General features: G+C 44.2%; 1 protein-coding gene and 2 long non-coding RNA genes across 6 annotated transcripts in view; 2 read left to right on the top strand and 1 right to left on the bottom strand.

The window, feature by feature from the left end:
- The first annotated feature begins 163 nt into the window (after positions 1-163).
- Positions 164-7310, top strand: LOC119869826. The gene is made up of 3 exons (XR_005372120.1): positions 164-1323; positions 2557-2843; positions 4887-7310. It is a non-coding gene; the product is annotated as an uncharacterized LOC119869826 (long non-coding RNA).
- LOC111090502 lies at positions 4197-22285 on the bottom strand. Of its 2 annotated transcripts, none has more exons than XR_005372119.1 (4): positions 22219-22285; positions 6699-6856; positions 5352-5661; positions 4197-5075 (listed from the first exon to the last, which is right to left on the bottom strand). It is a non-coding gene; the product is annotated as an uncharacterized LOC111090502 (long non-coding RNA). The 2 variants fall into 2 exon arrangements; XR_005372118.1 differs by lacking the exon at positions 22219-22285 and adding an exon at positions 9550-9612.
- The window catches only part of NBAS (NBAS subunit of NRZ tethering complex), a 319521-nt gene continuing 317268 nt past the window's right edge, over positions 21671-23923 (top strand). The window contains exon 1 of one of the 3 annotated variants that reach the window (XM_038560814.1): positions 21671-21843. In XM_038560814.1, coding sequence (XP_038416742.1) covers positions 21727-21843 — 117 coding nt within the window. In that variant the 5' untranslated portion in view covers positions 21671-21726. The remainder of the gene's footprint in view (positions 21844-23923) is intronic. The other 2 variants (XR_005372117.1, XM_038560813.1) reach the window with 2 other exon arrangements.

The following is a 23923-nucleotide window of genomic DNA, read 5'->3' as shown; positions in this document are numbered from 1 at the left end:
ACCTGGACGCCTGGACGCGGCCCGGCTGGCTCCGCGGCGTGGCCCCGCAGACCCTGCCTGGAGCCCGCTTCTCCCTCCGCCTGCGTCTCTGCCTCCCTCTCTCTGTCTCTCATGAATAAATACATCAAATCTTTAGGGGAAAAAACAAACCAACCCGCGGCCCGCGGGCTGCCCGGCTCCCGGCTCCCGGCCCCTGAGGGCGAGCGGGGCTGCAGGGGGCTCCTGGCCAGGGCCCGGCACCGGCACCGGCACCGGCACCGGCACCTCCCCCTCCCCTGCGCGGGGCCTCGTGGCCGCAGAGAGCCAGGAGGAGGAGACCCGACACCCCATCGGGTGATGCTGGTCACCACCGCGGGGTCCTGCGATCAAACCCGGCATCAGGCTCCTGCGTGGAGCCCGCTTCTCCCTCTGCCTGGGTCTCTGCCTCTCTTTCTCTGTGAGTGTGTGACTATCATAAATAAATAAAAGTCAAATAAAAAAAAAAAAAACAGATGTACAAGTGGTAGCTGGGTGACTGTTACACGTAACAGGATTCACCTGAAGCCCCCAAAGCCAGACAACACATCCGGGCCCGGGCGCTTCACCCCTCCAGGGGGCACCATCTGCAGCATGTTCTATAGCCTCACGCGTTTCGCGTGTGTATTCTACGAGCCGTGCCCCTGAGAGTGATGCCGCGGAGCAATTCTGAATAGATGCCTCGTTCTAAAGGCAGGCATGAGATCACATATCACGCAGGATTTGCAAAAGGGACATCTGAAATGTGCTTTCCGTGCCTTTAGCCAATCTCTACCTTAAATGGACGAAAGGGTGGAAGGTATAAGATTTCTCTGAAGAGAGTTGTTGACATCCTATGGCATTTTCCCCTCTCTCAAGAGAGGAAGTGTTTTCCAGGGGACTGCTCAGAGAATCTTTGATATCTGGGGTTTGGGAAGCATAAGACATGCTGTGAGAAGCTGTGGCAGGCAGAGACAAAGGGAAGGACAAGGCTGCAGAGGCAGCAGGCCACATTTCCAACACCTGTCGGGGGACACATGTGTGACTTTCCCCTGAGGGCTAACTGAACCTGTAGGAATGGACGTGAAGCTCAAGAGAGCTGCCTGGAGAAGCTAAATGACACAGCAGGTAGGCTCCCAAAGAACCCTGTTGTATCCTTACCTTCTAAGCAGAGAGACATCACCTGCCTCAGGTGAGTTACACCTGGAGAATACCAACAGAAGACTCTCCAACATACCCATGGAAGGTAGACCCTCGGAGAACCAGCCCTGCAACACGACTGGACTAGAGAGCGCCAGAATCAGACCCCAGGGGACCAGCCAGATGAAGGTAGGTCTCTCCCCCAACACACATGACTTTATCTCTCCCCAGACACTGGAAAGAGCAGCTAACTGGAGAGAGGAGACTGGAGACTGACTGTATACTCGGCCCCATTGCCAACCCTGGGAGGAAGGAAGCTACAATTTTGGTTAAAGTTGTGAATTTCGATCATTACACTGGACTTAATCATTTAATTACAGAAATGAGGCTCTAATTGTGATGAAAGAAACCAGACAACTTTTCATTATCTGAGAGTAACCAGGGAAGCTTTGGAAGATGCCAGAGGCTCTATCAAGGTCAGGGAAGGAAATAGCCCATAGTGTTTTTTTTTTTTTTAATTTTTTAAAAAATTTATTTATGATAGTCACACAGAGAGAGAGAGAGGGGCAGAGACATAGGCAGAGGGAGAAGCAGGCTCCATGCACCAGGAGCCTGACGTGGGATTCGATCCTGGGTCTCCAGGATCACGCCCCGGGCCAAAGGCAGGCGCTAAACCGCTGCGCCACCCAGGGATCCCTAGAGAGTGTTTTAAGGTAATGAATGATGTTTTCTGCTTATGCCCTATCAAGTTTAGCTCATTTAGCATGCTACTTTCGTAAATATCAACATGTGTGTGTGCAGAAGTACCTTCAATGATGTGAATCGGGATAGAATGTGATTGGCTCTCCACCTTAGCAAGTAAGGGCAAAGCCAGGCAAAGAAGTGGCAGGCAATTCCTTCACTAAACCAAGAGACAGAGGATGAGCGCCCCCAGTCCAGTATCCTGCTGGTCTACTCTTTCCAGAACAAGCGGATAAAATGGAGGCCTGCTACCTGGGAAGCAATCCTAGAATCCCAGAAATCCAGCCACTCCCAGATGGTTAGGCGTCAGGACAACCACCACTAGGTGGCGCCAAGCTGCAGCCGAGCCTGGATTTGAAACTACCAGCTGGGACTTTGACCTGACATTTATTTCTATAACCTCACCTATAACCCCACACTTTATGTACTTGGGTCTTTTGAACCCCACTAATCCTGTTAGGGTGGAATTTCACTACATCATCCATGTACCCAGTAAGATTGTGCTGTGTATTTTCAAGTAAACTGTTCTATAATCCACTGCAGAACACATGACAGGCCTAGGAAATATGCCCTTCAGACACCCAGGACAGGGTAAAGAGGAGTCCAGTGAAGGGCTCTGTAGACTGGCCACCCAAATGCTACTCACAGCCCTCTTCCTCCTTGCTTTTCTCTATTATACAGACTGGGAAAAACAAAACAAAAAAAAAAAACATCACTTTTGCAGACTCCCTTGGAGAGAGAGAGAGAGAGAGAGAGCGCGCCATGAGCCCTGGTTCTGCCTGGGGAGATGTAAGTGGAAGTCCCATGTAGGAACTCTTTAAAAGAGAAAGGCCTGACTGGCATGTGCTCTTCTTCCTCCTGGGACATGGACATGATGCTGAAAAGGCAGCAATGCATAATGAAGATGAAAGCTTCATGCTACGGCTATTGAAACATATCAGGAGGAGATGGGATCCTTAATGACAATGGTAATCCAAGTTGCCAGCCCAGGTCTGGCTCCCTCTGCACCTCTTTGGTCTGAGAATTCCTTATCTAGTTAAACTACTGATAATTCTCCCTTGTTTGCACCCCACCACACTGCCAATAGGTGCAGAAAGGAACAGAGATGAAACATTCATTGGTATAGATTTGGTGTAATGAATCATTCAGAAAATTTTTTCAAATGACCTAGAATACAGCGATAAGAAACTATTTGTGGCTCTAAGGAGGAGACATTTTGGCCTGGGTTGTGAAGGCACATTGAAAACGATCCTTGAATACATGGTCATTTCCTGCCAACCAAAAATAAGAATGAAGGGGGAACCTAGGTAGTTCAATTGGTTAAGCATCTGCCTTCAGCTCAGGTCATGATCTCAGGTCCTGGGATGGAGCCCCTGCATTAGGCTCCCTGCTGAATCTGGGCTGGCCATGTGATTTGTGTTGACCACACATTAGGCTTCTCCTTCTTCCTCTGGCTTTCCTCCACCCCTTCCCCTCTCTCTCTCTCTCTCTCTCTCTCTCTCTCTCTCTCATATTCTTTCTCAAATAAATAAAATCTTTTTAAAAAAGAATGAAATGTGCATATACAGTGGAGGAAGTGGCCATGAGTCTAAACTACGAAATATAAGCCAAATCAGGCTTTACTTTGTCCTTTCGATTGACACCCAACCCTCTTCCCAGGCCCCATTGTGGTTCCTGATAAAGATAAAGCAAAATGCTTAGCTCCTAAGGATCCAGCCCCCAAGAAGACAAAAGCAGTGGAGAAGTTGTTTTAATGCAAAAGAAGTCGATCAGAAAATGCAATATTTTCATTACATAAACTCAAGTCCTTTCTCATATGACACAAACCTACCCATCATTCCATATAAGAAACCACAAGCTTCTGCTTTCTCAAACGTTACCCAGGGAGTTTGCCCTCATACCCACATGCTCAGAGAAGAGAGGACTCTAGAGTATTTGGCTCTGGATCCTGAATCCCACTCTCACTAAACCCGATGTGGCCAAACTTCCATCAGGAAACTCCCTTCCCTTTGATGCAGCTCATTTGGTAAGGCTCCTGAATCCACCCTCTTTAGGATGGCATACACCAGACCCTCCATATCCAGCCTACTGCTTACTTTGATCTTATTTAATTATGTAGAATTCCTTGCATACACCAGAATGCCTCTTACTGCTGTGTATTTTCTCTTTTTTTCTATTTTTTTTTTTTTTTTTGAGAGAGAGAGAGAGAGAGAAAGAGCGCATGTGTTTGTGTTTTCACCCAGGCTGGGGGAAGGACAGAGGGAGAGAGAGAGCAGACTCCCTATTAATCAGGGAGCCCAACATAGGGCTTGATCCCAGGATCCCAAGATTGTGACATGAGCCATAGACAGATGCTAAACCTACTGAGCCACTCAAGCATCCCCGCTGTATATTTTCTTATGCTGCTTCCTCTCCCTAGAATAACCTTTCCTTTTTAGTTTCAGTTACCTGTGGCTGTGTAACATCCACTCTAAAATTAATACAACAATCAATGTAGTTGGTCATGATTCTATGAGCTGCCTTCAGCTGGTGTCTGGCTGGGCTAGAAGGTCTGAGAAGACTTGATTGCCATGTGTGGTGCGATGGTGCTCCCATATATGGACTCCTCTCCACAGGCCAGCTTGGATCTTTCACAGCAAAATTAGTCCCAGGAATACAGACTTCATAAAAAGGGGAAATACAGATACATAAAAAGGGGAAATCGGCTGGATCTGTAGGAATGAGGCAGCTGGCTTTATCTGCACTCTTTGCCAATCACTGCATCAGAAGGTAGAGCCTATTTCCCCTTTTTATGAATCTGGGCTGGCCATGTGACTTATGTTGACCAACACTGCAAACTAGCAGTATTTGCTAGTGGGAATTGGAATTAAACAGGATTTGCTGCTAGGTGCTAGCTTAGCTAACTTTCGGTAATAACAGGAGTCTGCTAAGAAGATAGGTGTGGTTATACTATAGAAATGCTGCTAGTTTGCCCTGATGTTTCTCTTTTTCCTTAAATTTCTGACTCTTAGCTGGACACTTGGCTGCCCAGAACAAGGACTCCTCAGCCTCCCTGGAACTTAGATGTGACCATATGCTTGTGTTCTGGCCAATGGCATATACACAAAAGTGTCCTTACAGGAGGTGGTACATTCTTCTTGCTCTTCTTCCTTCCTGTTGGCTGGACTGGGGACTCAATGGCTGGGGTTTGAGCAGCCACACTGAACCATGAGAAGAGAGTCACATATTGAAGTTGTCAGCATGAAAAGAGAGAAGTATCTTGAGTCCATAGTAAGGAGCACCAAACTAGCCAAAACCGTGACTCTAGATTTCTTACAAGGGAGAGAAATAAACATCTAACTCATTTGTTTTTGGTTCTTTGTTCCTTATGGCCAAATCCAATCCTAACTGATATATCCCCATTAGGTATCTCTTGCTACAAACAAGTTGCCCCATAATCTAGTGACTTGAAACGGTAAACATTTATTATCACTCACAGTTTGTGTAGAACAGAAATTCAGCAACAGTATGGCTGGGCACTTCTGCTGGGAATCATTCTTGCTACTGGAGTCCTTCTGCTGGCGGGGATAGCAATCATTTGAGGGAGGCTCAGAGATTGCTCCCTCCCTCACAGAGAGGGAGGCTCATTTTGTAAAGGCAGCTCACTCTCATGACTGTGTGGCAATTAGCAGGAGGCTTCTGTTCTTCTCCACGTAGACCTCTTCCGTAACTACTTGGATGTTCTCACGATAGGCTGCTGATGCGCAACCCCTCAACCCTACTCCCTTGCCACCAGAACAAGGGGTCCTAGAGAACAGGATAGAGTGAGTGATATCTTTCATGGGCTAACCATCAAAGTCACACAGTCAATTCTGCAGTATCTTATTGGCCACAAAGGCCTATTCAGTGTGGAAACACAAAGAGGTATGAGTACCAGTAGATAAGGATCATTTGGGGGCCGTCTTAGAGGCTGGCTACCACACTCCTTGCTCTCCTAACAGCCCCCTGACTTGTTCAAGTGGCAGGTAGTAATCCCTCAAAATCAGGAAACAATATATTCATACAACACCCTCTGGGACAAATCATATTCCTTTTATTTTATTTTATTTTTTTCATATTCCTTTTAGACCAGCCATTGTTGTCATTAAATTTGTTGGCCTTACCTTACCCTGTTTTTCTCAATTTACCCGACTCAGAAAGCAGTTTGGAGACAAGGAGGCTCACAGTTAAACATCCTCTTTTTTTTTCCCTCTGAATTTCCTACAGCTTCTAAGCTGAGCAACAATCATTGAATTTTATGCTTTTGTCAAAATAAGCTGTCAGAAACTGGTCCAGATCTATTAGAATGCAACATCATTCTCGCTGCCCCAGCATTCACCTTATGGTGCAGGGACCAGAGGGGGCCTGGCAAACAGACATAAATCCAGAGATCTATAATTCTCTATCCCCTGAAGAAGTGGCCATAAAGTCCATCACTCCAGATATATGGGAAAAGGGAGACAAAGGACAACCTGGATGAGTTTCAGAGGGACTGTAAAATAGAAAAAGAGATCTCACTAACTGTGTTGGCCTCATTATAAGCAAGCCAGGCAGGGACGTGATTTACGGTTGAGCGCAGCCTGGCCGGCAGCCATGAATGTCACTCTCTCTCCCAAGCCCGCCATCTTGAGTGCTCATCAGCCCCTGTGAGTGATGCTGATGGCTCTTGGGGAGATGGCGCCGCACTTGGAGCCTGAGCAAGAGAACATGGCCCGGTGGTTGTGGGTGTTTAAGAACAGACTACACCAGAAAAATGTTCTCAGTCCAGCTGCCCAGAATCTGCCGGGACCCCTGAGTTCCATTACCTACAGAAGAGAGCCATTTTGCATCTGCACACAGGCTTCAGGCTTGCTTTCTTCAGTCTCCCTCCCTGTGTCCTTGCTTCCCTGGACCTCCTTCCTGTCGGTGAAACTGATCACGGGTTTTCTTGTTAACAAGGTCTGCGATTTCTATTTGAAGCTGGCTGAAACAAGACAATGCTCTATATTTTAAAGAAGCAGGGGCATTAAGAAAGATGGCCAAGAATTCTTCAAAATGCCTGGAGAAAATAATTGTGAATATGGAAATTTATACTACCTGGTCATGGGTTCCTATATACAATATAAGACTGGGAATTCATGGAGGCTGCTTCAAGTATAGCCCTGAATAGTGATGTGCCACTTACTTTGGCTGCATAACAAATTACCCCAAAATGTAGTGGCATAAAATATCCATTTATTATGCTCATAGATTTTGTGGGTAAAGAACCTGTGCAGAGCACAGCAGGAATGACTTACCTCTTCCTCAATACCTGTCTCTTCAATGGAAAGTCTTGAAGACTAGGCATTGGAATCATCTGAAGTTTCCTTTACTCACATGACATAATTGATGCTCTCATGTCACTGACACCCTGGCAGGGGCTGATGGCCAGCTGTGACCTCTCCATGTGACTTGGACTTGCTCACAACATAATGGTTATATTCCAAAGGCAACACCCCAAGGACCAGGAAATCTTTAATGACCAAGCTTCTGAAGTCAAGCACTATCACTTCCTTCCCATTCCATTAATTGAGGCACTTACAGAGATCTGTCCAGGTTTAAGGGGAATTCTAGATACTACCACCTGAAGCATGAATAGCAACATTTTATTAAAGAAAAGCATGTGGGACAGGGTATAAATTTGTGTGGCCATGTATTAGAGTTCTCCAGGGAACAGAATCAAAAGTATATAAATACCTTTATATATATATATGATATATATTATACATATATATATATATACTTATATATATTTAGACATTTAAGAAATTAGCTCATGCAGTTACAGAGCCTGGTAAGTCCAAAGTCCACATGATGAGTTATCAGACCGGAGAACAAAAACTGCTGATAATGTATTTGAGGTCTAAGATTGTCTGCTGGCAAAATTTCCTATTGCTTGGGGGGAGGTCAGCCTTGTGTTCTGTTAAGGCCTTCCACTGATTCAATGAGGCCCAACTTTACCCAGGCAAGTTGATGCATAAAATTAAGCATTGAAAATCCACGCCTTGTCAACTTGGCCCCCATATGTATCTTCTTAAACTACACTTAATTGCCAAAGACAATGACAGGGTCACACTCCCAGCTAACATGGTACAACTATCCTGTGTACAACTGAAAACTCACTAAACCTTTCCCCTGATGAGGATGCAAAGTCCTTGCATGATGTTTACTCTTCTGGATATCTTGTAACTTGAATGCCATGTTGTAAAGTTAATTAACAATACTTAAATACTAGGACATAAGATAAATATGTCTTATGTTACAGGATAAAGGGACAAGAGAGGAAAGGAAATAAAGATATTTGCTTGGCATGTGTTTATATAACACACACAAATTCATAAGAAAATAGGGAAGAAATACTCATGACAATTGTCCCATTTCTGAAACTGGTCACATGGTCATAGCTATTATTTACAACTACCTTCTTCTACTACCCATTCCATATTTCCTTGCCCTGTGCCTCGTGCCATCATTGCCACAAAATCCTACTGGTTACATGGACAAACCCTCTTCCCTGTGGAGGGAACTACGTAAGGGCATGGATAAAAGGAAGCTGGGGTTATCAGAAGGCATTTTGGGAGATGAGCTCCTACACCTGAAAACAAGAAATATTTATCCATTCTTCAGATGTCAAGTTGAAATAATAAAATGAATACAAATAAGGTTACAGCATTTGGACCTAGGCTAGATCAGGGAGGACTATGAAAATCAGATGAAGAAGATTGGTTTAATCTGGTAGATCAGTTGTTCCCAGACCTCGGTGTGCATCAGAATCACCTGGAAGGCTTGCTAAAATGCAGACATGGGGCCCTCCTCCCCAGAGTTTCTGATTCCGTAGGTCTGGGGTCAATAGTCCTCTCATTTGCATTTCTCACAAGTTCCCAGGCGATGCTGATGCTGCTGGTCTAGGGAACTACAGTTTGAGAGCCACTGTTGTGGGCAAAGCAGATTTAAAGCAAGCAGGGCAGTGACATGATCAGATTTTCATTTTATACAACTTTTTCTGGTGGTCTTATGAAGAATATATTTGTAGAGGCACCATTAACATGTTTTCCCAGTAGGCACACATAAGATGTAACTGAACCTTGTACCAGGACAATGAATAAATGTCAGACAGGAAGGGACAGATAAGAACAATATCGTTAAACTGGCAGTGTTAGATTTGATTGGGGGCAGGATGGCAAGTAGAGGAAGTGGAATGAGAGAGAAAGAAAGGCATTGGTACTCTTCCCAAGCTTCCAGTGGGATAACTGGGTGAATGGTATTAGCATCAATTGAGAAAAAAAATTAAAGGTGGGGCAGCAGGTAGGCAAACAAGTCCATTCCTTTTGGATGCTGCCAGTTACCTCTTGGAGCCTCTCTACAGGGCTTGTCTTTCCAGTAGCGTAGCCTGGCCTTCTTGGCAGCTCCCTCTAAGAGGGAGAAAGCAGAGGCTGCGACGGCTTAAAGTCTAGGCTCAGATGTAAGAACAATCATGCACAGACCCAGATCAGATTCAAGAATAGGGAACATACAGGTCATGCATTCATTCGAGGGACTATATCCCCCCATGAAAGGACTGGAAGATTTGAGGTCCTTTGGCCTATACTTCTTTTCGATTTATAGGTTCTGATTGACAATGGGCAGAATTCCAGATACCTGAGTGGCTCAGTGGTTGAGTATCTGCTTCGGGCTCAGGGCATGGTCCCGGGATCAAGCACACATTGGACTCCCTGCAGACAGCCTGCTTCTCTCTCTGCCTATGTCTCTACCTCTCTGTGTGTCTCTCATGAATAAATAAATAGAACCTTTAAAAAAAAGAAAAGAAAATGAGCAGAATTCCATACCTGCTCTTTTCCCACCCCAGCCTCCATCCCCCCAATTTTTATTTGAGAAATCTTACCTAATGAAGTGCTAAGGCCAACAGAGTATGTGCTATGCCCTAACTGCTTGTTTAGAAGAAATTTTTCACCTGCACATTTATACTCAATCGATTATAGGCCACTGATCTTTAAACTCAAGTAGATCAAAATTACTCTGGGGAGCTCTTTCAACTACAGATCCTCAATCTAGCCATCAGGAATTTTGATTGCTCACATCCAAAGTAGAGTCCAGGAATGTGCATTTAAACACGTTTTGATATATGTGGACATCCCTGGACCATATATGTAGAAAGATGATTTTAGAATTGATAGGGTTTTTTTTTTTTTTTTTTTTTTTTAGAGCTTATCTACTTGGTCATGTTGATTTCATGGCTTTATTCTTAGATGTCTACTTTATTATTTATTTTATTTAAATTTTTTTTTCTCACTTCTTGAATTGTCAAAGATAAAACAAGTCAGACACTAGTTAAAATGGTAAGGACAGGTTTTGTTTTTGTTTTTTGTTTTTTTTACTTTTTTTCTAAAGATTTTTTAAAAAATTTATTCATGAGAGACACACAGAGAGAGGCAGAGATATAGGCAGAGGGAGAAGTAGGCTCCATGCAGGGAGCCTGATGCGGGACTGGATTCTAGGATCCTGGGGCACGTCCTGTGCTGAAGGCAGATGCTCAACCACTGAAGCACCCAGGAGTCTCTGGGCATTTTTAAAGAATATCAGAGAAGAGGGAAGGGAACCAGTGGAAGGTTGAGCAAAGTCAAGGAAGTGAAAAATTAATGAGGGTTGGCCAGCATGAATGCATGTTAGGCCATCTGTGTTATGAGCTGGCAATTATGGAAGTTAGGATTCTATCTCACCCCTAATCTCCCTGCACAGAGATTTCAGAGACAGAGGTCCTATCCTTCCTGAGGATTACATTTCAAAGGAAAGCTTTCAGGTCCTTGAGAAAGACACTCCCAAGTTGCAGAAGATACATATACATCTCAGAGGGACAGAAGGATTCACAACTGTAAACCCGTTGCAGGGAATGAGATAGGGTGGTCAGGGGCTATCCCAGGTGTTGGCTAGAACAGTTCTAGATTTTTCAAAGGGGCACTTTGGGAGAGGAGGGGCACTAGGACCAGCCTAGGGATGTATCTTGAGCTGTTAGAAACTTCTTTTAGTGTTTAAGCCTTTCAGTGGTGGGGGAAGGGGGTGGGCAAGATCATTTGTGCCGAGAATCCACGTTTTAATAAACCAAGAAGATGACTCAAAGGAGGCGCCTGGCTGGGTCAATCGGAGGAGCATGTGACTCAGAGGAGATGGTCTAGAGTTTGGTCAAGGAGAGAATTTCTGTCAGAACAATACCTTACTTTAGGTCTTTCTACTTTAGTTAGGATATCAAGCACAGATAGATTCAATAATGTTTGCAAAGCAATAGTAGAACTAGTCAGAACGGCTGTGATTCAAACGGAAGTTTTTCAGAATCTAGAGCCTATGGACGCCTGGGTGACTCAGTGGTTGAGCATTTGCCTTTGGTGCAGGTTGTGATCCCAGGTCCCTGGGACCAGTACCCGCATCCAGCTGCCTGTAGGGATGCCTTCTCCTTCTGCCTGTGTCTCTGCCTCTCTCTGTGTCTCACATGAATAAATAAATAAATAAATAAATAAATAAATAAATAAAATATTTATTTTTTATTTATTTTTTAAAGATTATTTATTAATGAGAGACAGAGAGAGAGAGAGAGAGAGAGGCAGAGACACAGGCAGAGGGAGAAGCAGGCTCTATACAGGGAGCCCAACATGGGACTCGATCCCAGGTCTCCAGGACCATGCCCTGGGCTGAAAGTGGTGCTAAACCGCTGAGCCACCCGGGCTGCCCAAATAAAATAAAAAAAAAAAATCTAGAGTCTATGCCAGAGGTAGAGAAGGGACTGAAAGATTGTACAAGTCAAAATCCACTGGAGTGGAAGAGATGCCACTCCATAAATGTGCATTCACTGTAAAACTGTTGAGTTTTATCTCACAGGTTCAATGTCAGTTCCAGAGCAATTTCTAGCATATCAGTATATTGAACTTAAACATACTGTTTTCTGGGATGCCTGGGTGGCTCAGTGGTTAAGCTCTGCCTTAACTCAGGGTGTGATCCTCGAGTTGTGGATCGAGTTCCACATCGGGCTCCCTGCATGGAGCCTGCTTCTCCCTCTGCCTGTGTCTGCCTTTCTCTCTCTCTCTCTCATGAATAAATAAATAAAATCTTAAAAAAAAAAAACCAACATACTGTTTTATTCCTCGGTGACCTAACTTTGGTCAAGATTTATGTCTCCTCTTAAATGCCTTTTTCTTGGTTGATTCCTTTAGGACTCAATTAGGTTGCAAAGCTTCTTTTAAAATTATTAATCTCAGGTCTATATCAGAACCTAGCAATTTAAACTTTAAAAACTTTGGGTGTTTAACATCGGATACATATTTTTATCTAAAGAGAAACCAAAAAGAATGATAAGGACTTCACCAGGAAACAGTTCACTGCATGAAATTCCAGTGAAGAGCTAACATCATTAAAATTGGGAGACATTTAATAATTCTACCTCAAATAGTTCTTAATCTTTGGTGTTTAATTTAGCTTTATGAGAGTGTCTGATCCTGATGTAATAGCTTCTAAAAAGTTAGTGCTTTGCTGTACCAAACACATTATTAATTCCTCATCGGCTTTATTGAATCCTTGTTCTGTTGGTTAATATTTCCATGGTAGGTTTCCATTAGTGGAAACTCAAGGACAGACTAGACTTGACCATAATTTCAATACAACTATAGAAAAATATATAGTTAATGTATGGGGTCTCTAATGAGAGAGTTTTTCCTTGAGAAGATTACTATTTTATTGGAGGAAATAAATGATTTTTTAAATTTACAGTTTCTCTTTTTAAGCAAAAAAGGGTTAATCTCTAATAGCGGGAACATGAATAATTCATGCAGTCAAGAAAAATGTATTCAGGGCCAACCTTCAAGCTGGGTTTAGGGAGATTAAAAAGCCATTGTTCCTGTCCACAAAAAATTACAGTATTTTGGTTTTGTTGTTGCCTTTTGAATTCTTGAATTATTGGTGTTATTTGAAACTCCCTAGGTATCCCCAGTCTGTAGACAGGAATAGTAGTCATCATCGTAGCATAAAACACTGTAATTTCACTGGTCTTGCTCCTAGTTAGTGACACAGGACCCCCAGTCATTGGTAAACTCCCCTAGGAAATATTTCTGAGGACCCCCATAGGTGTGTTATACATATTGGCAAACAAATCCATTTCGTTTGGATGCTGCCAGTTGTCTTGCTTTGGAACTACTGTTGAGCTGCTATCTGTGGTCTGTGCATCTGAGCTGCAGGGCTATTTGTGGCAAAGCTGGGGAGAATGCCTTGCCCCATTGGGTTTCCCTCTGTGAGGTTCAGAGAATTTCATTTCGGATAATTTGTCAGACAAGTTGTCCTGAAAGACTCTTACAAACACGGAGAGTGCTAAAATATGAAATATATAAAAGCAGAAACACAACTTTTTTTTTTTCCAGAAACACAACTTTTAAAACAAATTGATGAGTTGGTCAGAATGTAAAGGAAAACTTGAGTCTTGTCAACAACCAGGAGAATCCATGGAAGAAGCAGTGAAGCTACCTGTCCCCTTAGGGATGAGTTTTGATTTCAGGGTAGATGATAAAGGCGTTGTAGGATGGAGAGACTGGGGTCAAGGCCTCAGATTTGCGAGGGGAGGAGAATTGGAGCACCACCGATCAACCTACGAAAATTAGGATCCATGATGAGCACCACTGTTAACATAAAATCTCCTAAAACAGAGATGGATAGCAAATAAACTTGTCTGCTCAGCCTGGAATTTGAGTGGCTAGAAAAATGCCCTTTGAGAATTTGTGACCATGGCCTGCCTGAATTTACAGTATTTATAATATCTGAAATAATTTAGTCTTAATTTGAAGGGGATCCAAGTCTCACAAGTGCCTTGCAAAACTGAAAGCAAGTCTTTCCAGGGGAAGGGACCATCCATCTAAGCCAGACCTCTAAAACTACTCACAGAATGGATTCCAATTACACAATAACACACACACACACAGGCACACCCAGTGCATAAAAAAACAAGTCACCATGAGCAAGAGTTAGCAGGAAATTTTTAAGAAAGTCCTTAAAGACTTTAATCATTAGAAATATCAGGTAGAGAAATACAAATTATGTTTGATGTATTTCTAAAAGTAGGAATGGGAACATAAGAAGTAACAAAGTAACAACATGGCCAGCATACTTGATTTAAAAAAAAAATGACTTCCAGAAATAAGATATCTGTAATAATTGATATTAAAAACCTGATGGGAAGATTACAGGTAGATAAACCTGAAAAGTGATCTAGAGTCAACTGAAAGAGCTGAAGAAATTATACTGACTACAGATCAGAAACACAAAGAGATACAAGCTGTGTGAGGGAGGCTGTGACAAACGGTGGCTACAAAGTCCATCATGGCTCTAGGGACAATGGTGCACAGGCAATATTTGAAGATATAATGCTTATTTCCTAGAAGTGATTGAAACAAGTGAAAGAAGCAAGGAAGACATGATAACCTAAACTTCTGAAATTACTCTTTATAAGACAAGGTTAGATGGGCAGGGAGTATGTTGTGTGTGCTTGGCATATGTGTGGATGCACGCTGTGTGTGTGTGTGTGTGTGTGTGTGTGTGTGTGTGTGTGTGAGTGATGGGCAGCCCAGGTGGCCCAGTGGTTTAGCGCCACCTTCACCCCAGGTCGTGATCCTGAGATCCTGGGATCAGGTCCCACGTCAGGCTCCCTATAGGGAACCTATTTCTCTCAAATAAGTAAAATCTTTAAAAAAATATATGTGTGAGAGATGTTAGCTTCATGATTATTGTACCACCTTACTCCAGTGGGAGGATTTTCTCTTTATTCTGGTCTATTTTTGCTTATTTATTCTGTGTTTCCCTGCCTCAAATTGATAGTTTTAAATTTTTCCTTTATTCCATTCTCTGGTTTGGAAGACATGTCATATATTTCTTTCTTTTAGGGAAATATATAATAACAGTATGTTTTTCTATCAAAATCTGGAGTTACTTAGTATCAAATCCTGCTCCCAAATCAGAAAGGACTTTATTACACTCTTTATTGGACTCTTTCCCCCCATATCCCTTGTTTGCACTATGTAAAATTGCGGATTTCCCTGTTTCTCAATCTTTTATTATGAAAGTGTTCATATATAGCACAGTTGAAAGAATTTTATGCTGAACACTCATGCACCCACCACTGAGAATCTATCATTAGTATTTTCTACTCTCGTCTTATCACATCTTTCTGTTTATTCATCCTCAATCCATCCATTAATTCATCTTATTTTTTGATGCTTCCAAGTATATCATAGGTCATCTACCTTTGTTTTTAAACCAAATGAAACAAAATAGCTAGTCTTACTAGTAAGCCAATATTGACTAATTTACCAAGGTAAATTAATTTATCTAAACTAAATACATTTAATTTACTAATTTAAAAATGTTATTATTTATTGATTTATTACCAGTGTATTTGCTTGCCTCTCACACTTGCTGCTTACATTTGCATTTGTCACTACATGTGCTCCTGGTAAGGCCTATTCCCTGGTGGTTGTTTCATGTGATTTGTGAGTGGGGGAAGATGAGGGGGAAATGGCCTGTGTGAATTGTGCAGAGCAAATCAGAGGAAAGGAGCTCTAAGTAAGGGGCTGGAGTTTTTTTTTTTCTTAACTAATACCATCCATGAACTTTATGAGGTCTATGTGGCTGCCAAGAGAGGTTATGGCAAACTTAGAATATTTATAGGAGAATTGAGTGGGGTTCTCCAGGCTTTCTGGAGCAAATAGGATGTTTTGAGTTGCTCTGAATATTATTTTATTATTACGACTACCATTCTCTTCACAAAGAGCTAGTTTACCACTCAACCAGGTAGAAATGTATGGCACCTATAACAGGTAGCATTTAAGTGCCCAAATTCAGGGAATCCGGGGGGCTCAGTTGATTAAGAGTCTGCCTCCAGCTGGGATCATGATCTTGGAGTCCTATGATTGGGCCCCTTCTGGGGTTGGGGGCTCCCTGCTCAGTGGGGAGTCTGCTTCTCCTCCTTCCTCTGCCGTCCCCCCTCTCCTCTGTATTCACTCTCTCAAATAAATAAAATCTTTTAAAAAGTCCAAATTCAATTTTATTATGCAATTTCAAATTAAAAATGGAAGCAGCTTCATATGATGTATTAATCTCTTTAGTTTTTAATATGCAGAAGCATAAAGGGTTAAATGCTGAATCATTAATGGCTTTTGGATTAATAGGCTTTTTAGCTGATAGAAGATAAAACACAGAGCTCCTACAAAATGAACCTACCATTTTAATGATAGCTCTACATGGAAGAATTAAGAGGAGAAAAATGATTCCTTTATGTAAGATATTGTTAAGTATTTTTTGTTTGGTTCTAAGGTAGAAATATCTATGGCCACCAGCAAAGTGAAGGAGAATTATATTTTAGTTCATTTGAGATATAATGATATGATGTGAGGATAGGAAGAAATGAACATTTTTTTTCCTTTCCCCTCATTTAGGCTTATAAAGACATCAAATTACTTCTTTTTTTTTTCACCCTCAAATTATTTCTATTTAAAATTACTATTTTTGGAATTGTCTCAATTTTTATTTCAGTCATTTCTTTAAGCAGTTCAGAGTTACTATTTCTGTTGGTTATTTGGAAAGTAAATTTTCCTTTTGAGAGTAACTTATTCATGACTTAAACTATCTTTAAACCAGGCCTGGACTCTCAGCTAAATTTGGATGACCGTGGTAGCATGTGGCAACCAAATTCTAATGTATAATATATTTAATTTCCTCCTTGACAGAACAGGCTGACAATACTGCCATTCGCTGACAATACTGCCATTCCACATGTTGGTACTTGCTGTCATCCAAAACAGTTCATTTCCACTTTCAACCAACTAAGTGTTCCATCTATATTCTCAGTGACAGGCTATCACGTGAGGAAAAGAGCTCAGGATCAAGACCCTGAGGAAGGGTGTTTGAATTTTGGCTCTATTGTGACCTGGGATGGCTCCAAGCTTCAGTTTTCAGTGAGGTCAAAAGAGTTTGGTAAGCCATGAATACTATCAATCTATTAATGTGATAATACCATTTATGTATATGTATTATTAACTAATAAGTCCGAAACAACATTGCAGAGATCTATACACTATAGATTCTAAATTAGGTAAATTTGCAATCTATTGGTAGAAATGTTGACAGAGGAGTGGTTTGAATGCATTGAAATTCAACTCAAGTTAGCTCAAGGTGAATGCACTGGCTCACTTAACTAGAACACAGAAGCAAACAGATGCCATTTGTTTCAGGGGTGTTAATATCAAATGATGTCTTTATCTCCCCTCTGTTTTTTTTTTTTCCATTCCCATTGGCTTCATTCTCTTTCCGTGCAGACAGGGTTCCATATACGGTGGGTAAGACGGCAGCTAAAACTCCCAATTTGTGTTTTTTGATCCTTGTGATCCAAAAAGGAACAGTGCTTTTTCCTCCACTTCCATCTTAAAATCAATCAATCCATACATCCATCTATCCCAGGGAAGAATTCTCCACCTAATACCTGAGGTCAAGGACTAGGGGCTTAGTGGGCAGATTTAAATCCAGGAGAAAGAGTTTGGGGGTTGGCAGCCCCACTACAATCATATGACTGGAGCAAAGGAAAAGCAATTGAAACAGTTCTCCAAAAGCTAATGGTCTGCTCAGGCAAAGACGGTCACTGTCACTCCATCCTGATCCTTCCACTCAGCTCAACTTTGATTTGAACTTTGATCACTTCTCCGCCTTTCTCATCCACCCTAGGGTCTGATGCTCTCCATTTGGAGCTCTTCTCAGGACATATCTATCCTTTCTATCTTCATTTCTTTTAATGGTCATTTCACCATCTTCTTTTGCCAGGAACTCTTCCAGATTTTAAATAGTAGCAAAGAGGTCTTCATAATCTGCCTATCTATCTGCTTAGAGCATCTCTGGGAGTAGAATTTTCCTTCTGGAGATTGCTCCAAGTTGAACATACAAATAGTGTAGTTTCAGCCTGTGGTTTTCATTTCTTTAGAATAGAATCTCCCATAGATCAGTCAGGCATGGCCTTATGCTTCCTGTTCTGTTGCATACACAGCAGGTAGGACAGGGGTGAGGCTAGAAAAAGCAATTATCATAGTGGGATGATGCTAAAAGGAAAACGTTTTCTTGGGGATACATTTGTATCTGTCCCTTTCACATACCAGCTGAGAAGGAAGCACCTGTGTCACCTTACCTCCTGGATGTTTGTGTGCTGATCCCCTGAAGGCAGGAAAGGGCATGGATGAAGCAGTAATGCAATCTCAATCCCTAAGATTCTTGGATGAGGGGGTGCCTGGGTGCCTGGGTGGCTTGGTGGTTGGGCCTCTTGCCTTTGGTTCAGGGCGTGATCCCGGGGTTCTGGGATCGAGTCCACATTGGGCTCCCTGCATGGAGCCTGCTTCTCCCTCTGCCTCTCTCTCTCTCTGTGTCTCATGAATAAATAAAATCTTAAAAAAAAATTCTTGGATGAGAATAGGGAGGAATGGAGGGGACCAAGGACTGAGGTTGGTGTGTAGGCCTGGGAGAGGGCAGGACCATGGCCTTGCAACTCCAGGGTCCCCCTTACAGTATATATCAAGTGAATGGCGTTCTTAACACTTCAAATTCTACTGCGTGCAATGTTTGCGTGCAAATGCCTGGTGTCCGCAATTGAGAAGTTGATAAAAAGACACAGCTGCCCTGAGAAGTACTTTGGGCAAAGTTTTTAATTTATTCAAGATATATTTTGTCCTGTGCTGGGTGCCAGATACTGTTGTATTTTCAGGGGATATAGCAGGTATGTATGTGGCATTTGTGAGGTAATAGAAAAATACTAGTATTGGTCTCTGCCTCTGGTTCCTGGCACAGAGCTCCTCCTAACATCCTTGTAATTCCCTAAGTGATACTAGGAGTATCTCTTGTTCTAATATTTGTCTTTAACCCCGTGCCTGACACAGGGCTCCTAAAACCTTCATAAACTCCTAAGTGATATGAGCATTAGGAGCGTCTTTTGTTTTAACAAAGTGACTCTGAATGGGCTCCTGGGTGACTCCTTGATGGCAGCTGGTCACGGGAAAGACCAAGCCATGATTAGAAGCTTGGAATTTTCAGCCCCATCCTCCAACCTCCAGAGAGAGGAGATGAGCTGGTAATGGAATTAATAATTGATCATGCTTAAGTGGAGAGGCCTGTATAAAAATCTCAATAGTCGGCGGGGCTTGGAGAGCTTCCAGGCTAGTGAATACAACCACAGTAGTAGGATAATGCACCCCAACTCCACAGGACCAGAACCCTAGGAACCCTCCCAGACCTTGCCCTATGTATCTCTTTATCTGGCTTTTTCATCGTATTCTTTATCATATTCTATAATAATCTGGTAAACATAAGTGTTTTCTTGAGGTCTGTGAGGTGCTCTAGCAAATTAATCGAACCTAAGAAGAGGAGTCTTTGGAATATGATCTAGAGTTGGTTGGTCAGAAGCACAGGTGATAAGATGCTCCAGTGGCACAATTGGTTAGTGTGTGCTACTTGCACAGAAACACCTGGGCTTTCCACTGGCATCTGAAGTGTATGTTTGGGAGTGTGTGTGTAGGGGGGCAGTCTTGTGAGATTGAGCCCTTAACCTGTGGAATCTGATGCTATCTCTGGAAGAGTGTTGAATTCTTGGACATTTTGCTGGTGTCAGAGAATTACTTGATGGTGTGGGGAAAAACCTCCACACATTTGGTAACCAGAAGTGTCAGAAATGTTTTTAGTGAATAGGAGGCTTACAGGGAAAAAAACACATAGTAGGGAAGAGCTGGATTTTCCCTGCACAGGTGGAAAGCTGAGTGTTTCCTATTGTAGCATCTGTATGTATATTGCAGTGCGCTGTGGAACTTGGTGGAACTCACATTTTAGTGAATAGGGACAGACAATACAACAAAATACATTACATAGCGTTTTTGGTGATCAGTCTTATAGAAAAAAACAGAAGGTAAGGGGGATCTGGAGATCTGGAGTTCGGGAAGCTGGTTAAAAAATTAGAAATAAGCAGTCAGGGTAGGCTTCAGAGAGAAGGTGACATTCGAACAAAACCTTGGAAATGAGTGAAAGAGAAAAGTATTTGGTAGAAAGCCTTCCAAACAGAGGGAACAGTCCTTGCAAAGTCCCTGAAGTCGAAGTGTGTTTGGCCTGTTCAGAAAGAGCAAGGTCAGCGTGGCTGAAGGTGGTGGGAGGAGGGGTGAGGAGGAAGGCAAGTGGCACATGATGTAGGCAGGCTTTGAGGTCATTTTAACTTTGAAAGAAACGAAAACCCTGGGCTTCGGTCCGAGGCTTTTAATTGCATTACTGTCTAATGCAGCTTAGTGGATATTACGCGATATAATTCCTGCAAGAAATCTTCAGTATTTGTGTTCCTTTTGAATATGACACAGTGCTAATTCCTTGTACACTGTATAGTCATTAGGGTTAAGATAGACTGCCTACATAGGGCTTTCCACATAGAGGCACTTGTTAAATGAACAAATGAACAAATGAGGCTAGTATTTTAGCTCCTTCCAATTAGGTCCTCAACATATTATTTCCAGTTTATTGCCTCCATACCCTTTCCCCACTTGGGTTCTATCCTGCTGTCTGCTCTTTTGACTATATATTTTTCTGCCTGTCTTTGCTCACCCCATTTCCCCTTACTTGTGATGCACTCCCCAAACCTTCTCCGCCTGATTCAAATCCTACTTCATGTTAAAGACCAAGGACAACCGCTCCTCCTCCAGGAAGCTGCTCCAGACCCTGTGACCTTTGTTCCCTTTTCCGAGCTCCTATAACTTCATTCCTCCGACACCTCTCACTGGCTTCATCTATTGATTTGCGTAATTTTGGGTATTTATTTAAAAACCGCTGCTCGGGCAGCCCCGGTGGCTCAGCGGTTTAGCGCCACCTTCGACCCAGGGAGTGATCCTGGAGACCCGGGATCGAGTCCCACGTCGGGCTCCCTGCATGGAGCCTGCTTCTCCCTCTGCCTGTGTCTCTGTCTCTGTCTCTCTCTGTGTCTCTCATGAATAAATAAATAAAATCTTGAAAAAAAAATAAAAGCCGCTGCTCTGTACTCTATGTGTTTCTAAAATGGATGCTAGTATTTCAGAGAAATGCTTTTTACTATTTCTGTTATAGAACCTGGCTGGAATATGAAAGGTCCAGACATGGCTCATCTCATGCAAATTAATAAGCAAGGGGTGAAAGGCGAAAGATTTATACGATCAGAAGAGACACCTAACTCTGGGACATGAACAAGGGGTGGTGGAAAGGGAAGTGTGTGTGTGGGGGCGGTTGGGGTGACTGGGTGACGGGCACTGAGGGGGGCACTTGATGGATGAGCACTGGGTGTTATGCTATATGTTGGCGAACTGAACTCCAATAAAAAGCAATTAAAAAAATAAAATGACTTTAGTAAAAAAAAAAAAAAAAATGAGCAAGGGGTGCCCCGGGACCAGGACCTAAGGTGGTGTAGCCCTGACAAGCAATCAGCACTCTGCTTCCCACTTTTTTTTAATATATATATTTTTAAGACTATTCATGAGAGACAGAGAGAGGCAGAGACACAGGCAGAGGGAGAAGCAGGCTCCATGCAGGGAGCCCCATGTGGGACTCGATCCTACGACTCCAGGCGGCGCTAAACCGCTGCGCCACCCGGGTGCCCCACATCCCGCTCTTTAAAGGGTTAATCCAGCATTCCTTTCCCTCGCCCACTTAGCCCCGCCCCCTCCCCGCGATCCAAAAGCGGCCGCGGCCTGGGAGGTTTGTCCGTTCCGGGACGCCGTAGAGGCCCAGCCCCGGCGGCCCGGGTCCCGGGCGAACATGGCGGCCCCCGAGTCGGCGCCGGCCGCGAATCCAGCCACCGCGGAGGGCGAGGAGGAGACGATTCTTTACGACTTGTTGGTCAACACCGAGTGGCCCTCGGAGACAGAAGTTCAGGTGAGCCAGGCCCCTGCGGAGCCGCGGCTGGCTCGCAGGGCGCGGGCTGCCGGCGGGGCGCAGCCGCGTCGCTGGAGCCACGTAGGCTCGCGGAGCCGGGGTGGGAGGGGGAGCCGGGCTCCGCCGCTTGGGCCGTCGCCTTGGCAACCGCGCGGCGGGCCGGCGGGGGGCTGGGTCCCCGGAGTCGGGGCGACCTGGGATCCCCGCGGGGCCCCGAGTCGGCGGCTGGGGGAGCATCGCGGGCCGCCAGGCTCGCTGCCCGCCTTGGACGCCGGGCCCCCGCTGCCGGTCGGGGTGGGCCGGTCGGCTTCCCGGGACGCGCCCGCCCCGCCCCGCCCCGCCCCGCCCTGCGCCCGGCCCCGGAGCGGCGCTTACCCGCGGGGTCGCCCGCCCGCGCCGCGGAGGCTGCTCGCGTGTGTCGGCGCGGCCCGGAGCTGTGCGGGCGGGGGGCGGCGGCGGGGGGCGGCCCCGGGAAGGACGGCGGCTGCACCACGCGCGCGACCCGCGAGGGCGAGCAGCCGCCGGCCTGGGGTGGGCCGCGCGTCCCGCCGAGGACCCGAGGGCTTCTGCGGGTGGTGACCTTGACGCGACCCTCGGGCTCTCGGGCGTCCCGGGCCGAGGGGCCTCCCGGCGGGAACCTGGAGTCCACATTTACGCACCGTGTGTTTACCCAGGGCCTGTCACCGTTTTATTTATTTTTTATTTTATTTTATCTTTTTAAAATAAATTTATTTTTTATTGGTGTTCAATTTGCCAACATATAGCATAACACCCAGTGCTCATCCCGTCCAGTGCCCCCCTCAGTGCCCGTCACCCGGTCACCCCCACCCCCGCCCTCCTCCCCTTCCACCACCCCTAGTTCCTTTCCCAGAGTTAGGAGTCTTCATGTTCTGTCTCCCTTTCTGATATTTTCACTCATTTTCTCTCCTTTCCCCTTTATTCACTTTCACTATTTCTTATATTCCCCCAAATGAATGGGACCATATAATGTTTGTCCTCCCACTGATTGACTTCACGCAGCATAATACCTTCCAGTTCCATCCACATCGAAGCCAGTGGTGGGTATTTGTCATTAAAGATCAAGGTGTCCTGACCTATGAATTTTGTTTTTTTTTCTACAACATCTTTCCTGGAGAAACTGCTCATTCTCTTATCTATAAAGTTTGTAGTTCTTCTTCTTCTTCCTTTTTTTTTGTTTTAAAGATTTTATCTATTCATTCATGAGAGACAGAGAGAGAGAGGCAGAGACACAGGCAGAGGGAGAAGCAGTCTCCATGCAAGGAGCCCGACGTGGGACTCGATCCCGGGTCTCCAGGATCACACCCCGGGCTGCAGGCAGCGCTAAGCCGCTGCGCCACCAAGGCTGCCCAGTAGTTCTTCTTAAACCTCCTTCCCATTGCAGTTTTTGCTTGTCTTGAATAATGTATTTTTTTTTTAGGCTGTACAGTAGTGTTTTTCAAGTATTTACTTAGTTTCTGTTTGTTTTGAACAATATGAATATTGTAGGGGTATGTAGCCAGGAGGCTGTTGTTGCTGCTGTTGGTGGGGAAAAAAGGATGCACATTCATTCCTTAGCACCCACTGGTTAATTACAGGAATGTCAGAATGCTTCACATTATAAATAGATTTTTTTAAAAAAAGCGCAGCATCAACTTACATTGAAACTTCAGAGGTGGGATCCCTGGGTGGCGCAGCGGTTTGGCGCCTGCCTTTGGCCCAGGGCGCGATCTTGGAGACCGGGGATCGAATCCCACGTCGGGCTCCAGGTGCATGGAGCCTGCTTCTCCCTCTGCCTGTGTCTCTGCCTCTCTCTCTCTCTGTGACTATCATAAAAAAAAAAAAAAAAAAAGAAAGAAACTTCAGAGGACTTTTTTTTTTGTTTTGTTTTGTTCTATTGATTTCACCTGCCCAACTTCAAACTCTTGGAGGGCGATTACATCTGATTCATCTTTATAACCTTCCCCAGGACCAAACTGTATCTTACTGCTGAGGGGATAATCAATTCATGTTTGTGGAATGAAAGACCTTTTCTGTGTTTTTAAGCCGTATCTGTGTGCACTATGTCCGCGCTCCTCTCTTA

This window comes from Canis lupus, chromosome 17 (assembly GCF_011100685.1).
Source record: "Canis lupus familiaris isolate Mischka breed German Shepherd chromosome 17, alternate assembly UU_Cfam_GSD_1.0, whole genome shotgun sequence".
Taxonomy (NCBI): Eukaryota; Metazoa; Chordata; class Mammalia; order Carnivora; family Canidae; genus Canis; species Canis lupus.
This window is presented reverse-complemented; position numbering and strand designations above follow the sequence as displayed.